General features: G+C 36.4%; 2 protein-coding genes across 2 annotated transcripts; one reads left to right on the forward strand and one right to left on the reverse strand.

Moving 5' to 3' along the window:
- Positions 1–4: 4 nt before the first annotated feature.
- percc1 (proline and glutamate rich with coiled coil 1) lies at positions 5–2,157 on the reverse strand. The gene is made up of 2 exons (XM_039653158.2): positions 1,929–2,157; positions 5–998 (listed from the first exon to the last, which is right to left on the reverse strand). Exons 1-2 carry the CDS (start codon positions 2,003–2,005, stop codon positions 254–256), a joined length of 822 nt encoding a protein of 273 aa, XP_039509092.2. The 5' UTR covers positions 2,006–2,157; the 3' UTR covers positions 5–253.
- A 1,795-nt stretch (positions 2,158–3,952) lies between these two features.
- Positions 3,953–13,418, forward strand: pgap6 (post-glycosylphosphatidylinositol attachment to proteins 6). Its single transcript, XM_039653125.2, has 13 exons — positions 3,953–4,136; positions 4,491–4,668; positions 5,525–5,735; positions 5,823–5,947; positions 6,772–7,034; positions 7,136–7,464; positions 8,489–8,582; positions 8,680–8,797; positions 9,388–9,527; positions 9,629–9,807; positions 10,131–10,277; positions 10,926–11,042; positions 12,857–13,418. Exons 1-13 carry the CDS (start codon positions 4,076–4,078, stop codon positions 13,148–13,150), a joined length of 2,256 nt encoding a protein of 751 aa, XP_039509059.2. The 5' UTR covers positions 3,953–4,075; the 3' UTR covers positions 13,151–13,418.
- The last annotated feature ends 1,637 nt before the right edge of the window (positions 13,419–15,055 follow it).

The following is a 15,055-nucleotide window of genomic DNA, read 5'->3' on the forward strand; positions in this document are numbered from 1 at the left end:
TACACTGCCAAAAATAGCATAAAATAAATATGTTATACTTAACAAATGAAGACATTTGAAAATGGATCATAACAAAGTACACTTGATATTCCAAATAGCAAATTACTATTTGGTATTAAAAAAGAAAAGAAAAAAAAAAGTACCTTGAGCAGTTTTTCTTTTTTACCAGAAAACAAGGCGAACATACAGAAAGAAAAGCTTTAAGCATTAAGCATTGTAATATAAATGATATTTTGCATGGAAAAATGATTGTTTATGATAGCGTGAAGTCACAGTTAAACTCAGTGGGATTCTCTCTGTCCACGGCCCAGTGAGCGAGTAAATCACTGAAGTCTAGCGTGCTGGAGCTGCTGAGAGTCCCCGAGACACTGGAGCTGGTCATGGTGCAAACACTCGTGTTACTGAACATGCTGATGCTGACGGAGCTCTCTGAAGTGTCCATCACACTGAGCGTGTTGGTATCACTACACACATCGAGTCGGTGTGGGAAAGGCTCCGTCCAGAAGCTGACCGGCAGACACCGTTGGCTCATGGGCAAACCCTGGCCTGTCCTTTGAGCATCTTGAAAGAGCTCTGCGAGGGGGCCGAGGGACTCAGGCTCCTCGGCCTGCCCTGATGATGCTACTTTGATGAAGTCAGCATAGTATCGCTGGCGGCCCCCGACTTTTGGACACGGTCTCTCTGCATAAATATCACAGGCATCAGGGTCTTGGCTTCGGCCAAAGTATCGCTGGACATCGTTGCTGATGAGCTCAGCGAATCGCAGGAGCCGGTTGGTCATCTCAGCGTTACTGGGGGAGGGATCAAAACTCCACGGCTCTTCCTCTTGAGACTCACTGGCGACTCCATCCTCCTCCTCCTCCTCCAGACTGTCCTCTCTCAGCTCCTCTTCATATTCCTCTTCAGTCTCCTCCTCATCCTCAGCGGGAAAGAAGCAGGGAGGGAAGGGTTTTGCGAAACCCAAATTATTCAGTGTCCTGATAACACTTGCTGCCATCCTATGAAGAAAATTTGATACATATAGGCTAATGTATTATTTATAAACTGTTTTCTCAGAACATATATATATATATATATATATATATATATGCTAGGTTGGGGAAAGTTGTCACATTTATAATGTAATTATAATGTAATTATATTTCCTAAACATAGTTTTGGCCAACAGCTTTGCAATTAATAAACTGCGAATACTAATCTAAACTCTGATATTTTTTACTGGTTTTTTTATTCTAAAATATTTTTCACTGTTTTTTTAATCTAAACTCTGATATTTTTCACTGTTTTATTATTGCTATTAATTCTACATTTTAAATTATATAAGATAACATAAATAAGCAGAAAGAAAGAAAGAAAGCATTATCATATATCAGCTATATCAATTAAATTACGTCTGATTAATAAATTGTGTAAGATGCTGATATAAATGTGCAACAATATATATCTGGCTATATATATATATATACACACACACACACACACACACACACACACACACACACACACACACACACACAACATAAACTGTTTTTTTTTTTTAATTAACTTCTCTGAACAAGAGTATATATATATATATATATATATATATTGGGGAAAGCTTTCACATTTATAATTTGTACAATTTCTGTTGACCTATATTTCTATATATTCATGTACATATACATGTATTTGGACAACAGTTTTGCAATTAATAAACTGTAAGAATATCTAAACTGTGACATTTTTTCTCTGTTTTTTATTCTATTTAATCTTGTATAGGCTATTTTTAAAATTACTATAGCCTATAAACAGGAAAGAAAGAAAGAAAGAAAGAATGAAAGAAAGAAAGAAAGAAAGAAAGAAAGAAAGAAAGAAAGAAAGAAAGAAAGAAAGAAAGAAAGAAAGAAAGAAAGAAAGAAAGAAAATGTTTGTGTGCAGTGAGTCTCTACCGTGTAATGCTGGATGGATGCTGCTCGTGAAGTCTTGCCGTCCGTTTCGCGTTATGGATAATTATCGGTTTGCTCATTTATATCCATCGCTCGCGGGGAGTCTGTTTTCTGAGCAAATATTTACGCGCGCGTATGTTTAATAGTGTTCTGCTCAAACACAGCGCGAGTTTGTCTTGGCGCCCAGCAACCGGAGAGCCGAGCGGACACTGGCGCGCGCTGCGGCCGCTGTTTGCCGGGGGACACTCAAGTGTCCGTTCACCTCAGCGCACACACACAGACGCACGAACACACAGCTGTTATCGCGAGCTGCTGGACACTTATGGCTGAACCTAAAAAGGCGTGAAATCGCATCTTACGCCGTTTTGACTTTTGAATGAGCCCCTTTATAAAACCCCATTAAAAAGACAAGCAAGCCAAATGACTCGCATTACGCTACTTTGATCTGTGCGACGTGCGTTTGACCTTCGAGGCTAAGTAATGTGTAGCCTACAATCAAAGTTTATTTATCAAAAGTAAGAACATGAAGCAGTAGGCCTAATTATTATTGGCATTTGTTTTCCTGCAAATTCCAGAGAAAGAAAACAGAGACTGAATTACGTCTCTGAAAAGAAAGGAAGAAAAAAAAGGTTAGTAGGCTAAGTTTAATTTTTTTAAACATTTTTGCATTTTTTTTAATTCCAACGTCATTAAGCCTACCCTATCTTTTTCTGAGTTCATAGAAACTGTCTTTCAAAAATAAATGAGTAAAAAATATGACAACTAATATGGTTTCCCCTGTATTGTATCAATAAAAGCAAATAAAATAGGCTATATGAAAATAGAAAACACAATGGAAAATACAAAATAGAAAATACAATGCAATTAATGTCAAAGTATAGGTCTATTTGGATAGGATAACCAATTATATTTAGAATTACATCTTTTAAGGTCATAAGAAACAGTTCATGCAAGTTAGTCAAACATTTAGTGTATATAATATAAAAGTATGTGTCTGAAAATAGTGTAAAATGTGCAAAATAAATAGTTTAACAAAAATGCTTTGTTAGTGCCAGATAAACAGTCAAGGTGGGAGAAGAAATATAAAAGTTGAAGTATGGGCAGGTGTGTGTGTGTGTGTGTGTGTGTGTGTGTGTGTGTGTGTGTGTGTGTGTGTGTGTGTGTGTGTGTGTGTGTGTGTGTGTGTGTGTGTGTGAAACATTACAGAAAGAGCTAGAGAGAGAGTGTGTGTGCTCAGCATGAGTGAATATGAGCCGGACACAGGGCAATAGAAGTGCTAATGACCAGCAGCAGAGAGCATGGCATCTGGACTAACATATGTCAGAGAACAAGAACACTTCACTGCAGCTTCAGGTCGGTGAGACAACATGTAATGGCTTAACCATCCGTTAGACACCGTGATTAAAATATTTAGAAGTGTCCTGCTGTTATTCTATCAAAAATGGTGCAATAATGCAAAAAACCATCTACACTATCTATCTAGTATCCTGGCATATAATGAATGATAATACTGTAGTAAGTAAATAAAGAAATAAAAATGAATAGGCCTACTGTGTTGATTTAGAACACTGAATTTAAATAAAAATATTATATAGTATTTATATAATATAATATTTTTATTTCTTTAATGTGTTGCTGCCTATTCCAAAAAACAAACATTTACTGTAAATGTGTCTAATACTTTTAAAATCAATTTAGAATATGGTTTTAAATGAATATACATCTTTAAAAAAACAATAACAAATAAATAAATTGGGTAATGTTTTCATCCAAAAGCTTTTGTGACTATCTCTATGGAATTGAGGAATCCCACTATGGCGAAGGATTGGCTCATGAATATAAAAACGAGTCCTAATGACGTTGCTTGTTAAACTTTCTAGCGTCTAGCAATCATTCTGCAGCGCAGGCTTATGAATATTAAGATAGTATGTGCTTATGAATATTAATTACTGCTACCCAGAGCTGCTACCCAATGGGAAGAACGACACGAACCCTTAGTAATATTTATGACCAAATTCTCAACAGCGGCGTAGAGGAAGTTCTGCATGTAGGTCGACGAACCAGGAAGTAGCATGTTACTGTAAAACATCCTTAGACATCTAAAGAACACGACAATGAGCTGACAGGAGAATCTAAACTGAACAAATACAATGGAAAAGTATTCTGCACTGTGCCTTTTACTGTATGTTATCGCTGGCTGTGTTGCTGACGGTGAGTATTTGCAGCGTTTTAGATCTCTTATATTTGCAGTATTTAATACAGCCGTTTTTTTTGTCAATTGTCAATTGAGGACAAGCATTTTAAGCGTTTATATAAAATTGACGTTTCTCTAAATGTGCTTAATGTAAACTAACGAGTTTTTGTCCTCACCCAATGTCACAAAACAGGTATTTTCGTAAATATATTTGTTAATCGTTTTGAACGGAGCTGTTTTATAGCATGCACGTATACCTACACCTAAACAAGTCATTACATAGAGGTTATAAGCGCACATAAATTCACATAAATTGTGAGTGTTTACGTGTTTACCTCTGACGCCATCATGACGTCATGCTCTGCTCCTAGATCTCACTTACTTGAACGAGTTCTACTCTAAAACGCCTCAGAGGTTGTCCAAATACAGCTGGTTCGGGAACGTCCGGCTCCATCACTTCAGGGTGACGGAAGATGCGGTGCTCGTGCGGTGGCTGCTCACGGTCTCGCGGGGATCCGGGCTGAGCTGTGGCAACCAAAACATCACTGTGTATGTATGCTGAAAAAAAATGACCGTAAACATGTCGGTTTTATTGATGTTTCACGATGGAAACAATCTTGTAAAAGCGTTACCACGGTAAACATTTCCCCTCAGACACCAAAGTGGATGTTATAAATTTAAAACTAGTACATTTCATACATAGAGAACTTGGTATTACTCAACACTGTGGAAAAAAATGACAGAAAAATCCTGAAATCCCATAATAAGATAATAACTAATTTAGTTAAAGTAATAATACATTTTACAGTTGCGATAATAGATGTAGTTGCTATGGTTCTTTTGGCAAAAAAAAAAAAAAATGTGTTACTGTGGTAACCATTGAATTCACATTTGAAAACATGATGTAAATAATCTGGTGTGGGTTTTAATGTTTCGGTTTATAAGAATTGTAATGACAATCAGTGATATTTAATATGCACTTATGCTTTTGTACCTCTGAGAATGATCTCTTTCTTTGAAACTGTACACAGAAGATAGAGTCTCCGGAGAACTCTAACTGAGGTGTCAAGATTATTGTGTACTGTATTAATACCAGGAGACCTTTTGCTCCAAAACTGAAAAGAGCACATACATATGTCCGAAAATGTCACTAATATAGGCTACTATAATGTAATTATAAAAGAGAAAACAATTTTTTAGCAGCAAAAATGCACAAATCAAGGAAAAAAAATGGTGTCAAACAATTTAATGGAGTCTTTAACCCCAAGTTGCCACAAAGGTAACCAGCCCAATTCTTGGCAACACTGCTCAGAGAGAGTACTGTATACTAGTTGGTTGTTAAAGTCGACGACATTTAATTTCTTTGTTTAACATTGACTTTTGTCCATCTAATGCACATGAACAGGCACTTTAGAGCAGGAGCTCCCCCGGTCATCAACCCCATACAAACAGCCTTTCCAAACGCCACATCAGTCTCTCTTGCTCACAACTTGACTCTGACCGTTCCCAGTGGACAGAGCGTCAGTGTGACACTGTTCAATGTGACGCACCCCAAACCTGGTGACTGGTTCCTTGCTGCTCACCTGCCTAAAGACGACGGCAAGATAGAGCAACAGGTGTGTTTTTTGCTTACTTGTGTTTATTTTGTGAAACAAAAGCATAAAGCCTTACTGCGGTATGTTGTTTGTTACTTTCTGTTTTAGGGTCTGCCATCTTGCTCATACTTATTCCAGGCACAGATGTTTTTGAGAAGAGCTGCTGACCTGCCAATCCTGCAATACAACATTCCTCTCTATCAAACACTAACTTCCGCTCCAGCTCTGTTTAAGTATGTTATGTGTTCATTTATGTGTGTGTTCAGTAGATTCTATTCAAGTTCAACTCTTATATGCTCACAAATTCTGCATTTATTTTAGCAAAAATACAGTAAGCTAGCTAGCCTGGGTTTACCCATACTGCCTTTGCACAGTGTGATTTTATTCATATACCAAGGACCAAATTTTCACCTCATCGAGGGAACCAATAACAGAAGGGAGAGGGAGCAGCAAGACGATGACGACGTCTATACGACACACCGAAGCAGTTTGTTTATACCTATGGATCAAACATGGCAGCCGACGTGCAGTTACCTTTCGATGCAGCCTTAGATATTGTTCTAAGTAGTTTAGAACGCAAATAAATCTCTGACACATCGTCTTCTTCTTCGTCTACATACGTCATCTGGTATAACTGAAACGATTGGCTATGAGCTAAGTACAGGCGCATTTGATAGACATTCGTAGCACCCAATAAACGGCTCTGGGCATTCGTAAACCACGCCTCGAAAATGAGAAAATGAACATGTGGTTCCCAGACCAGGTCTCATTGACATTGACTGTCTGCCGTTAGCCAGGCAGTGAGCAGTAATTTTGTGAAATATTATTTAATTATTATTTTTTAAATATTCAATTCAAAATAACTGTTATAATTTAACAATTTTATATAAAATGTAATTCATTCCTGTGATGGCAAAGCAGCCATTACTCCAGTTTTCAGTGTGACATGATCCTTCAGAAATCATTCTAATATACTGATCTGGTGGTGAAACCAATTCATTTTTAGTGTCTGTTTTTGTTGAAATGTAAAGTATTTGTATGTATCTTGTCTGTGTAGGGTCTTTGTTCCGGAGTTCTCCTCCAGGTTGGATGTTTTCATCTTGAACTGTTCTGTAATGCTGGGAAATGATTGCGGGTTGTCAATCACCGTAGGCTCCAGCACTTTGAAGCAGGGCTCAGAAGTGAAACAGAACTGTTCAGGGTTAGAGAGCTGCTTCACATCGGTCCTCATTCCCCCGTGGAACACCTGGTTGCTGGTTATGGTTGAATCTAGTCAACCAAACACGACAATAGATTTCAACATCTCTGCCAATGTCACAGGTCTGTTTTCATTTACCTATCACTTTTATTTGAGTAGAACATTTCTTTGCTAGTTTTCTCTTAAATCTCTTTCCATCCTCTCTCACTTCACACACACACAGTGGGATGTAAACCTTTGAGCGTCTCTTCAGATTTCAACACCTCAGCCTTTATACGTACCATCATTGCTCCCGAAAGCAACAGCTCAGGTGCCCTCAGTAACGCTTCCGTTTCCACGAGGGACAAACCGGGCGTCCTTGCTAACACCTCTGAGCCAGTGTGCATGAGAAGCCCCTCAGTGTTCAGAGACGAACAGGATGTGCTATCACTACGCTTCACCGTTTCCAACAGCAACCTCAGCGTGACCTCTGACCTTCCAACTGTGCTCACACTTGAGCACTCTACTAGTGATAGTGGCGGCACAAGTGTCGTACAGCTCAACTTGAACACCGTAAGCTTGTAATATAATATAATTAACCATTCAAAAGTTTGCGGCCAATGAGATGTCGTAATGTTTTCGCAAAGCAGCATTTGTTTCATTTTTTTTCCAGATTTATTTATTTCATTTTATTTTGTAAAATATTATTACAATGTAAAATAACTTTATTTTTTAAAATGTAATTTATTCCTGTGATGCAAAGCTGAATTTTCAGCATCATTGCTCCAGTCTTCAGTGTCACATGATCCTTCAGAAATCATTCTAGTATGATGATTTACTCAAGAAATATTTCTTATTTTTATCAATGTTGAGAACAGTTGTGCTGCTTAATATTTTTTTTTTTTTGAAACCCAGGATAATTTTTTTTTCCAGAATTATTTGAGCAATAGAATATATACGTATATATATATATATATATATATATATATAGATTTATAAGAAAAGTTTTACACAATCCCAAACGTATAATAAACTATATATATATATATATATATATATATACTGTATATTATATTGTATATATATATATATATATATATATATATATATACTGTATATTATATATATATTATATTAATTTATCTAGTATTAATTTTAGTCATTATTTTGAACTGAATCGAATTAAAAATCATGTTTTTCATAATAATAGTATATCAATAATAATAAATGCCTGCTAATACAAAGTAAAGTATTTAAAAAATTATATACTTTTATATATATAAAAAATTAATGAACGTACAAAAATGTAAAAAAAAAAAAAAAAGATTGTAAAATATATAAATTGGATGAGTGGGGTTGAGCTGTCCACTTTGCATCGTGCCTACCGTTGTCCTTTAGCTGTGGTAAAATCACTGTTAGGTACAGCCTCTCATAAATTATTTCAATTGAGCACCACATATTCACCACAACCATTGTGATATTAATAATGCATCATGATCTATTTAGACTATTGAACTTATATCAGTGTATATTTGTGATTTATATTATATTGTATAGATTCAACATTTTTGACATAACTCTTGTGTTTGTGGCATAGAGTTCTCTGGTTGGTGGATTTTCTCGTGTCAAAGCATGTCTCACACCTTTTGCTCCTGTACTTCATGTAAACCGCAGCCAGACCTGTGCTACAGGTTAGTCACACATTCAAATTTTTTGCAGTATACATCCTTAAGATTCTCCCGCATGTCACATTTGAATCTGTGTGTGTTTGTGTTTGTATGCCTCTAGGGTTTGCACAGGGCTATTCTCTGAGCGTGAGCAGCAATGAATCACACGCACTTTTGAGGATCCCATTCCCAGAGGCAGCAGTGTGGTACCTCAGCCTCCAGACCGTCTGCAATGACAGGTAAGATGTGTGATTACTGATAGAAATATACTGCTTGTCTATAGACATTCCTGTTGGTTCTTGTTGTCTTTACATGATGGTTATGAGATTAAATTATTTAATTTAATAATGTAGATAAGATGAAACATCATTTGCAATCTAGTTTACTACCATATTTCCAAGAGAAACGGAATGTTAAACAAAACAAAAAAATAGCCTGGAATTCATTTAATAATTAGATTACTCTATTATAAGATCATTAAAATGGACAATGACAAAGACGCACATTTTTTCTTTGGAATAATGTGCACTGATGAATTGTCCAGGAACAGGAACATCTTGGCATCTTATTGTGTACATACATGTTTTTACAATGTACTATGAAATACCTGGATGTAGTCTGTAATTAATTTTATATTTACACACACCTTACAACTTAACCCACCTTTAAACCTAACCAAACCTGTCCCTACCTCAATAAGGTCCCTACCTAACACAAAAAGTGCATCGCACCTAACAAATACATTTTTTGACATAAGTACATACATAGACACCTAATATAAAGTGAGACCAAATCATGTTCCGAACACTCTCCTGTGTTGACTTTCCAGTGTTGACTGCAGTAACGCATCAGCTATAGTGAGTGTGTCTGTGAGTGTGAGCGCGTGCATTGACGACTGTGGGCCGTACGGAGAGTGCAGACTGCTACGCACGAACAGCTACCTCTATGGCGCATGTGTGTGCAAAGCAGGTAGGCATACACACACACAAACACACCAACAGCTGGCCAAAAACATGAATGAGTACTGAGTTGTGGCATTGGTTCTTGCTTGTGTTGTTTGCTGTTGGCAGGTTGGCAGGGATGGGGCTGTACGGATGGAGTGACTGCGCAATCGTTCTCTCGACAGATGGCGGCAGCTCTGCTCCTCACCTTGAGCAATCTTTTTTTCATCCCGCCCATCGTCGTGGCGCTCTACAGAGGATACCTCATCGAGGCCGCCATCTACTTCTTTACCATGTTTTTCTCCACGGTGTGTTTCTTTCTATCTATCTATCTATCTATCTATCTATCTATCTATCTATCTATCTATCTATCTATCTATCTATCTATCTATCTATCTATCTATCTATCTATCTATCTATCTATCTATCTATCTATCTATCTATCTATCTATCTATCTATCTCATCTGTCTATCTGTTTTTCTTTCTGTCTGTTTATCGTTATATCACTCTATCATTCTATCGTTCTAACTATCTTAACTATTGTTCTGTCTACCATCCATCAATCCATTGTTCTGTCATTCCAGAATGCACATTGTGTATTTTGTATCATAATGATTGTGTGTTTTGTAGTTTTATCATGCGTGTGATCAGCCCGGTGTGACTGTGATGTGTATCATGGACTACGACACCCTCCAGTTCTGTGATTTCTTGGGATCCGTCGTGTCAGTGTGGGTGACCATTGTGTGCATGGCACGGCTTCAGGAGCCTATAAAATATGTAAGTACTATTTTATGTGTAGCATTATTTTTATAGATAATAGTCATTATTCGTGTTAAAAATGTGGGTTATGATTTGTCACAATAACATTGGTGGGCGGAGTCATGGTAGATGTGTTGGAGTCTTGTCATTGGTGGAAAGGTTTACAGCATCAAGTGTCTGATAAACAATCTGCAGAAAATATTTGTATTCTGACACAATAACTAAATCATTATTAATACTCTGAAATAATTAAGTTGATATGTATAAATTTGAAGGTAAAGTCATTGATCAACTGATAAATAAACATAATACACTTTTCAAGGGGTCATGTTGTTAGTCAAGGATTTTTTGTGTGTTACCTTTTCATGACAATTTTCCCTTTCTTACTGTCAGTAAACACACCCTCAGACTGTGAAGCCTTGAATGAATCTGTATTGAATGTAGGCCATCCATTGTCAGATTTCAATCTCTTTCTGAGATTCATTTCAATCAATTGTCTTTTTCGGACTGGGGAGGAAGTTTTTTGGCTCTGGAACTGTTTGCATTGAAAAAGATTTATTTCAAAAGAACAAGTTCTTTATTCATAACACTTTAATCAATAATTATTTACTCAAGAAAACTTCAGGCATGTCAGTTTTAATAGCTTCAAATGTTCTTACATTTCAGCTATTGTTTATGCTGGGCACTCTTGTCATTTCCATGGCGATGCAGTTGGACCGCAGGGGGTTGTGGAACCTTCTAGGCCCGGTCCTCTTTGCTTTGGTCATTATGGTCACTTCCTGGGTGAGTTTGACTTTTCCATTACTGCAAAAAAATTGTTTTTTGTTGATTCTGAATCAGACTAGTAATAGTATTTATATATATATATATATATATATATATATATATATATGTGTGTGTGTGTATATGTATGTATATGTATATATATATATGTAATAAATACTCTATCCTTCAAAAGTTTGGGGTCAGTAAGATTTCCATAGTAATCTTATGCAGGTATCCATAATACATTGATCAAAAGTGACTGTAAAGATATTTATTATATAACATAAGATTTCTATTTCAAATAAATGCTGTTCTTTTTAAAGGGATAGTTCACTTCAAAATGAAAATTATGTCGTCATTTACTCACCCTCAAGTTGTTTCAAACCTGTATGGACACAAAGGAAGATATTTTGAAGAATGTCAGTAACCAAACAGTTAACTGGACTATTTTTTTTTCCTACTATGTAAGTCAATGGGTCCAGTTAGCTGTTTGGGTTACTGACCTTCTTCAAAATATCTTTTTTTTGTGTGTAGTTCAGCAGAAGAGAGAAATTCATACAGGTTTGAAACAACTTGAGGGTGAGTAAATGATGACAATTTTCATATTTGGGTGAACTATCCCTTTAAACTTTCTATTCGTCAAAAGTATCATGGTTTTCATAAAACTATTAGGCAGGACAACTGTTTTCAACATTGATCAAAAATTTCTTGAGCAGCAAATCATCATATTAGAATGATATCTGAAGGATCTGGAGGAATGATGCTGAAAATTCAATGAAAAATATTCAAAAAGAAAACATATAGTATTAGTATAGTATATGTAATAGTATTTCTCAATATTACTGTTTCATGGTATTTTTGATCAAATAAATGCAGCCTTGGTGAGCAGAAAATACTTTATTTTTTTCTATTTTTTTTTTAAAGCTATTTTGAATATTAGTCCAAACAACCAGATACAGATTCTTGTTTTTTGATATAATTAACTTATTTAAAAGTATTTTTGTAAAAAAAAAAAAAAAAATAACTAATCTACACCTACTTACGCTTACCAGTTTAATAAAAAAAAAACTCTGTGCTTTGAATTTGTTAAAGTTTTTCTGAGATTTCGGAAATTAATTTCTACCAGATTCAAAAGGATCTTGACAGTACATCTCGATTAAATGATTTTACTAATGCAGGGTTCAAACTACACAATATTTTCGTTACGATAGTGTCAAATTATGCGTTTTTGTCGTCTAAATTCTTGTCGTGTCATGGACCAGAAACATGTCAGACTACACCTATGCTTAATCCCGACCCATCATCGTTTGCCGTCTGTGATGACGTGCTTCACGGAGAAGGCAGAACTAGCGACTGACTTCTGGAAACAAGAGCATAAACAAAGAATGGTAAAAAAAACAACAGTAAACGCACTCTTGAATGAATCTGTATTGAATGTAGGCCATCCATTGTTAATGTTCTCATGCTTCAGATGTCAGATTTCAATCCGTTTCTGAGATTCATTTCAATAGATTGTCTTTTTCGCACTGGGGAGGAAGTTTTTGGTTCATTGAAAAAGATTAAAATGTTGATTTGTCATGATAAGACCCCTTGAACATACTACTGATAGCTTAGCTTGATGCTGACTCCAGTTCTCACCCGCTATCGTTCGCCAGCTTGTATCATTTTTCTCACTCTGTCGTCAACGGTTGTCGTCCTCTATGACACACTACAAGATAAAATTTCGACCATGCAAGTATTCTGTAGTCTGAACCTGGCATGAAGCACTCAAGGTCACTTGTCACAGCAATTTTGAAATATTTCCCGTCCTGTTCATTTGTGTTACCCAACAGGTTTATCGAGGTGTGAAACGTCGCCATTGTTACCCTCCATTATGGCGTCGATGGGTGCTGTTCCTGCTCCCGGGCATTGTATCTGCATTGATTGGAGTGTGTGTGTACGTCTTCGCACAGACAGATAGCAACTACTACTATACTCATTCCATATGGCATGTCATGGTGGCCACAAGCGTGGTCTTCCTTTTACCACCCCGCGAAAAACACATTCCCCCCTGGGGCTGGACAAACAAAATCTGTAGCTACAGCAGATGTAAAAATGAGAAAGTAGAGCTTTACAGTGATAACTAAATACACTGGTATTGATATCTGCACAAACCCTGATGGATTTTCACGTGCAGTTTTTACAGTTTTACAAATGTTAGTGGTTAGCTTTCTGAAACACGTCAAGCTTTAATGAAGGATTCTCTTCTGAAGTCACCAAAACCACTGCAATGCAGGTGTAGTGTGTGTTTATAACTGCTTAAAGGGATAGTTCACTTTGAAATTAATTTTTGGAATGTTTTAGTTTACCTCAAGGGCATCCAAGATGTAGGTGTCTTTGTTTCCACAGTATTTTCAATTTTGATATTTTTAGGTCAAACCGTTCGTGTCTGTCAGCCATATAATGGAGGTCTATGGTCACCACCTCAAAGAGAATGCACAGAGAAGTCCAAATTAAACATGATTTAATGATTTGTAAATGTAAGTACACATTGATGGCCTAAGACACGAAACAAGCGGTTTGTGTGAGAAAACTAACAGTATTTATATCGTTTTTACCTCTTGAAACCATAGTCACGTCCAAGTGATCTTGTGGCTGTGGAAACGATATAAATACAGTTCGTTTTCTCACACAAACCGCTCGTTCCGTGTCTTAGGCCATCAATGTGTGCTTACATTTACGAGTCATCAAACCATGTTTAATTTGGACTTCTCTGTGCATGCTCTTTGAGGTGGTGACCATAGACCTCCATTATATGACTGACAGACAAGAATGGTTTGACCTAAAAATATCAAAATTGAAACTACTGCGGAAACAAAGACACCTACATCTTGGATGACCTAAAAGATATCAAAAATTAATTTCAAAGTGAACTATCCCTTTAAAGTGATAGTTCACCTAAAAATGTGTTCAACTCTCATTCTTAACCCATAAACCAAATCAATGGATCTAAACAGGAGATTTGTGAGAGTCATAGTGACCTCATCAGCCAAGTGAAGATTATCTGTGAATAACGACTTATTTTGGTCTGTTTCTCACATTAGACACTATATTTAGGCTTGTAATATAGTGCGCAAGTCATATAGACTACTTTTTATTCATGATGTAATCGTTGAATGTCCTTTGAACCTGATTACTCCATTAAGCACTTTTGTGAGGTTTACTCAGTTTATTGGATTGAGTGAGTTACTTACACTGCAATTGTTTGTTCTTTGCGAACGAAAAAAGTCATAGTGTCTCCGTTTTCTCTTTTGAGGAGTATAACTCACTTCCATCATTTGATTTACGATGAAATTTTATTTTGCACCTTAATTTTTCCCCCCTCTCGATAGAAAACAGTCTAAATGATGACAGAATTTACATTTTAGGTTGAAATATCCCATTAAATAACACATTTTACTTTAGTTTAAATCCATTTCACAGAATTACAGAGATTTTCTTTATTAAAAAAACCCTAAAACGACAGATTCTGGTCGTACTTATGATGTTCTGGATCATGTTGGGCATTGTCATCATTATAAAGCACCTCTGTCTGTGTCTCCGAGCTTGTGTTTGCTCATCTACAGTGGAGAACAGGTACAGTAGTTTTACAGTTATTTATAACACTATCAGGAATGTACATGAAAATACCTCCCTCTTTCTTCTTCCCTGAAAGCCTTGATATTTCTTTATGAGACGTTGCTCTTACTTTTTCAAATGGAAGAACATTTTACTCTCGCTTAAAAAATGTGCTTGCTTGAGCCAGCGTGTAAAATGCTGCTTGCTGTATGCCAGTATGAGAAACTACAGATGTGTGTGTGTGTGTTTGTAATGAGAATCAAACATACTGATGAGCAGACATATTTAAAGGGATACTCCACTTTTTTTGGAAATAGGCTCATTTTACAACTCCCCCAGAGTTTTACCGTTTTCGAATCCATTCAGCCGATTTTTTGATATTTAGAAGAATATCAGATTCAGGAACCAGACAGTTTCTGGTCTCATTGACTTCC

This window comes from Pimephales promelas, chromosome 6, assembly GCF_988280905.1.
Source record: "Pimephales promelas chromosome 6, fPimPro1.hap1.1, whole genome shotgun sequence".
Taxonomy (NCBI): domain Eukaryota; kingdom Metazoa; phylum Chordata; class Actinopteri; order Cypriniformes; family Leuciscidae; genus Pimephales; species Pimephales promelas.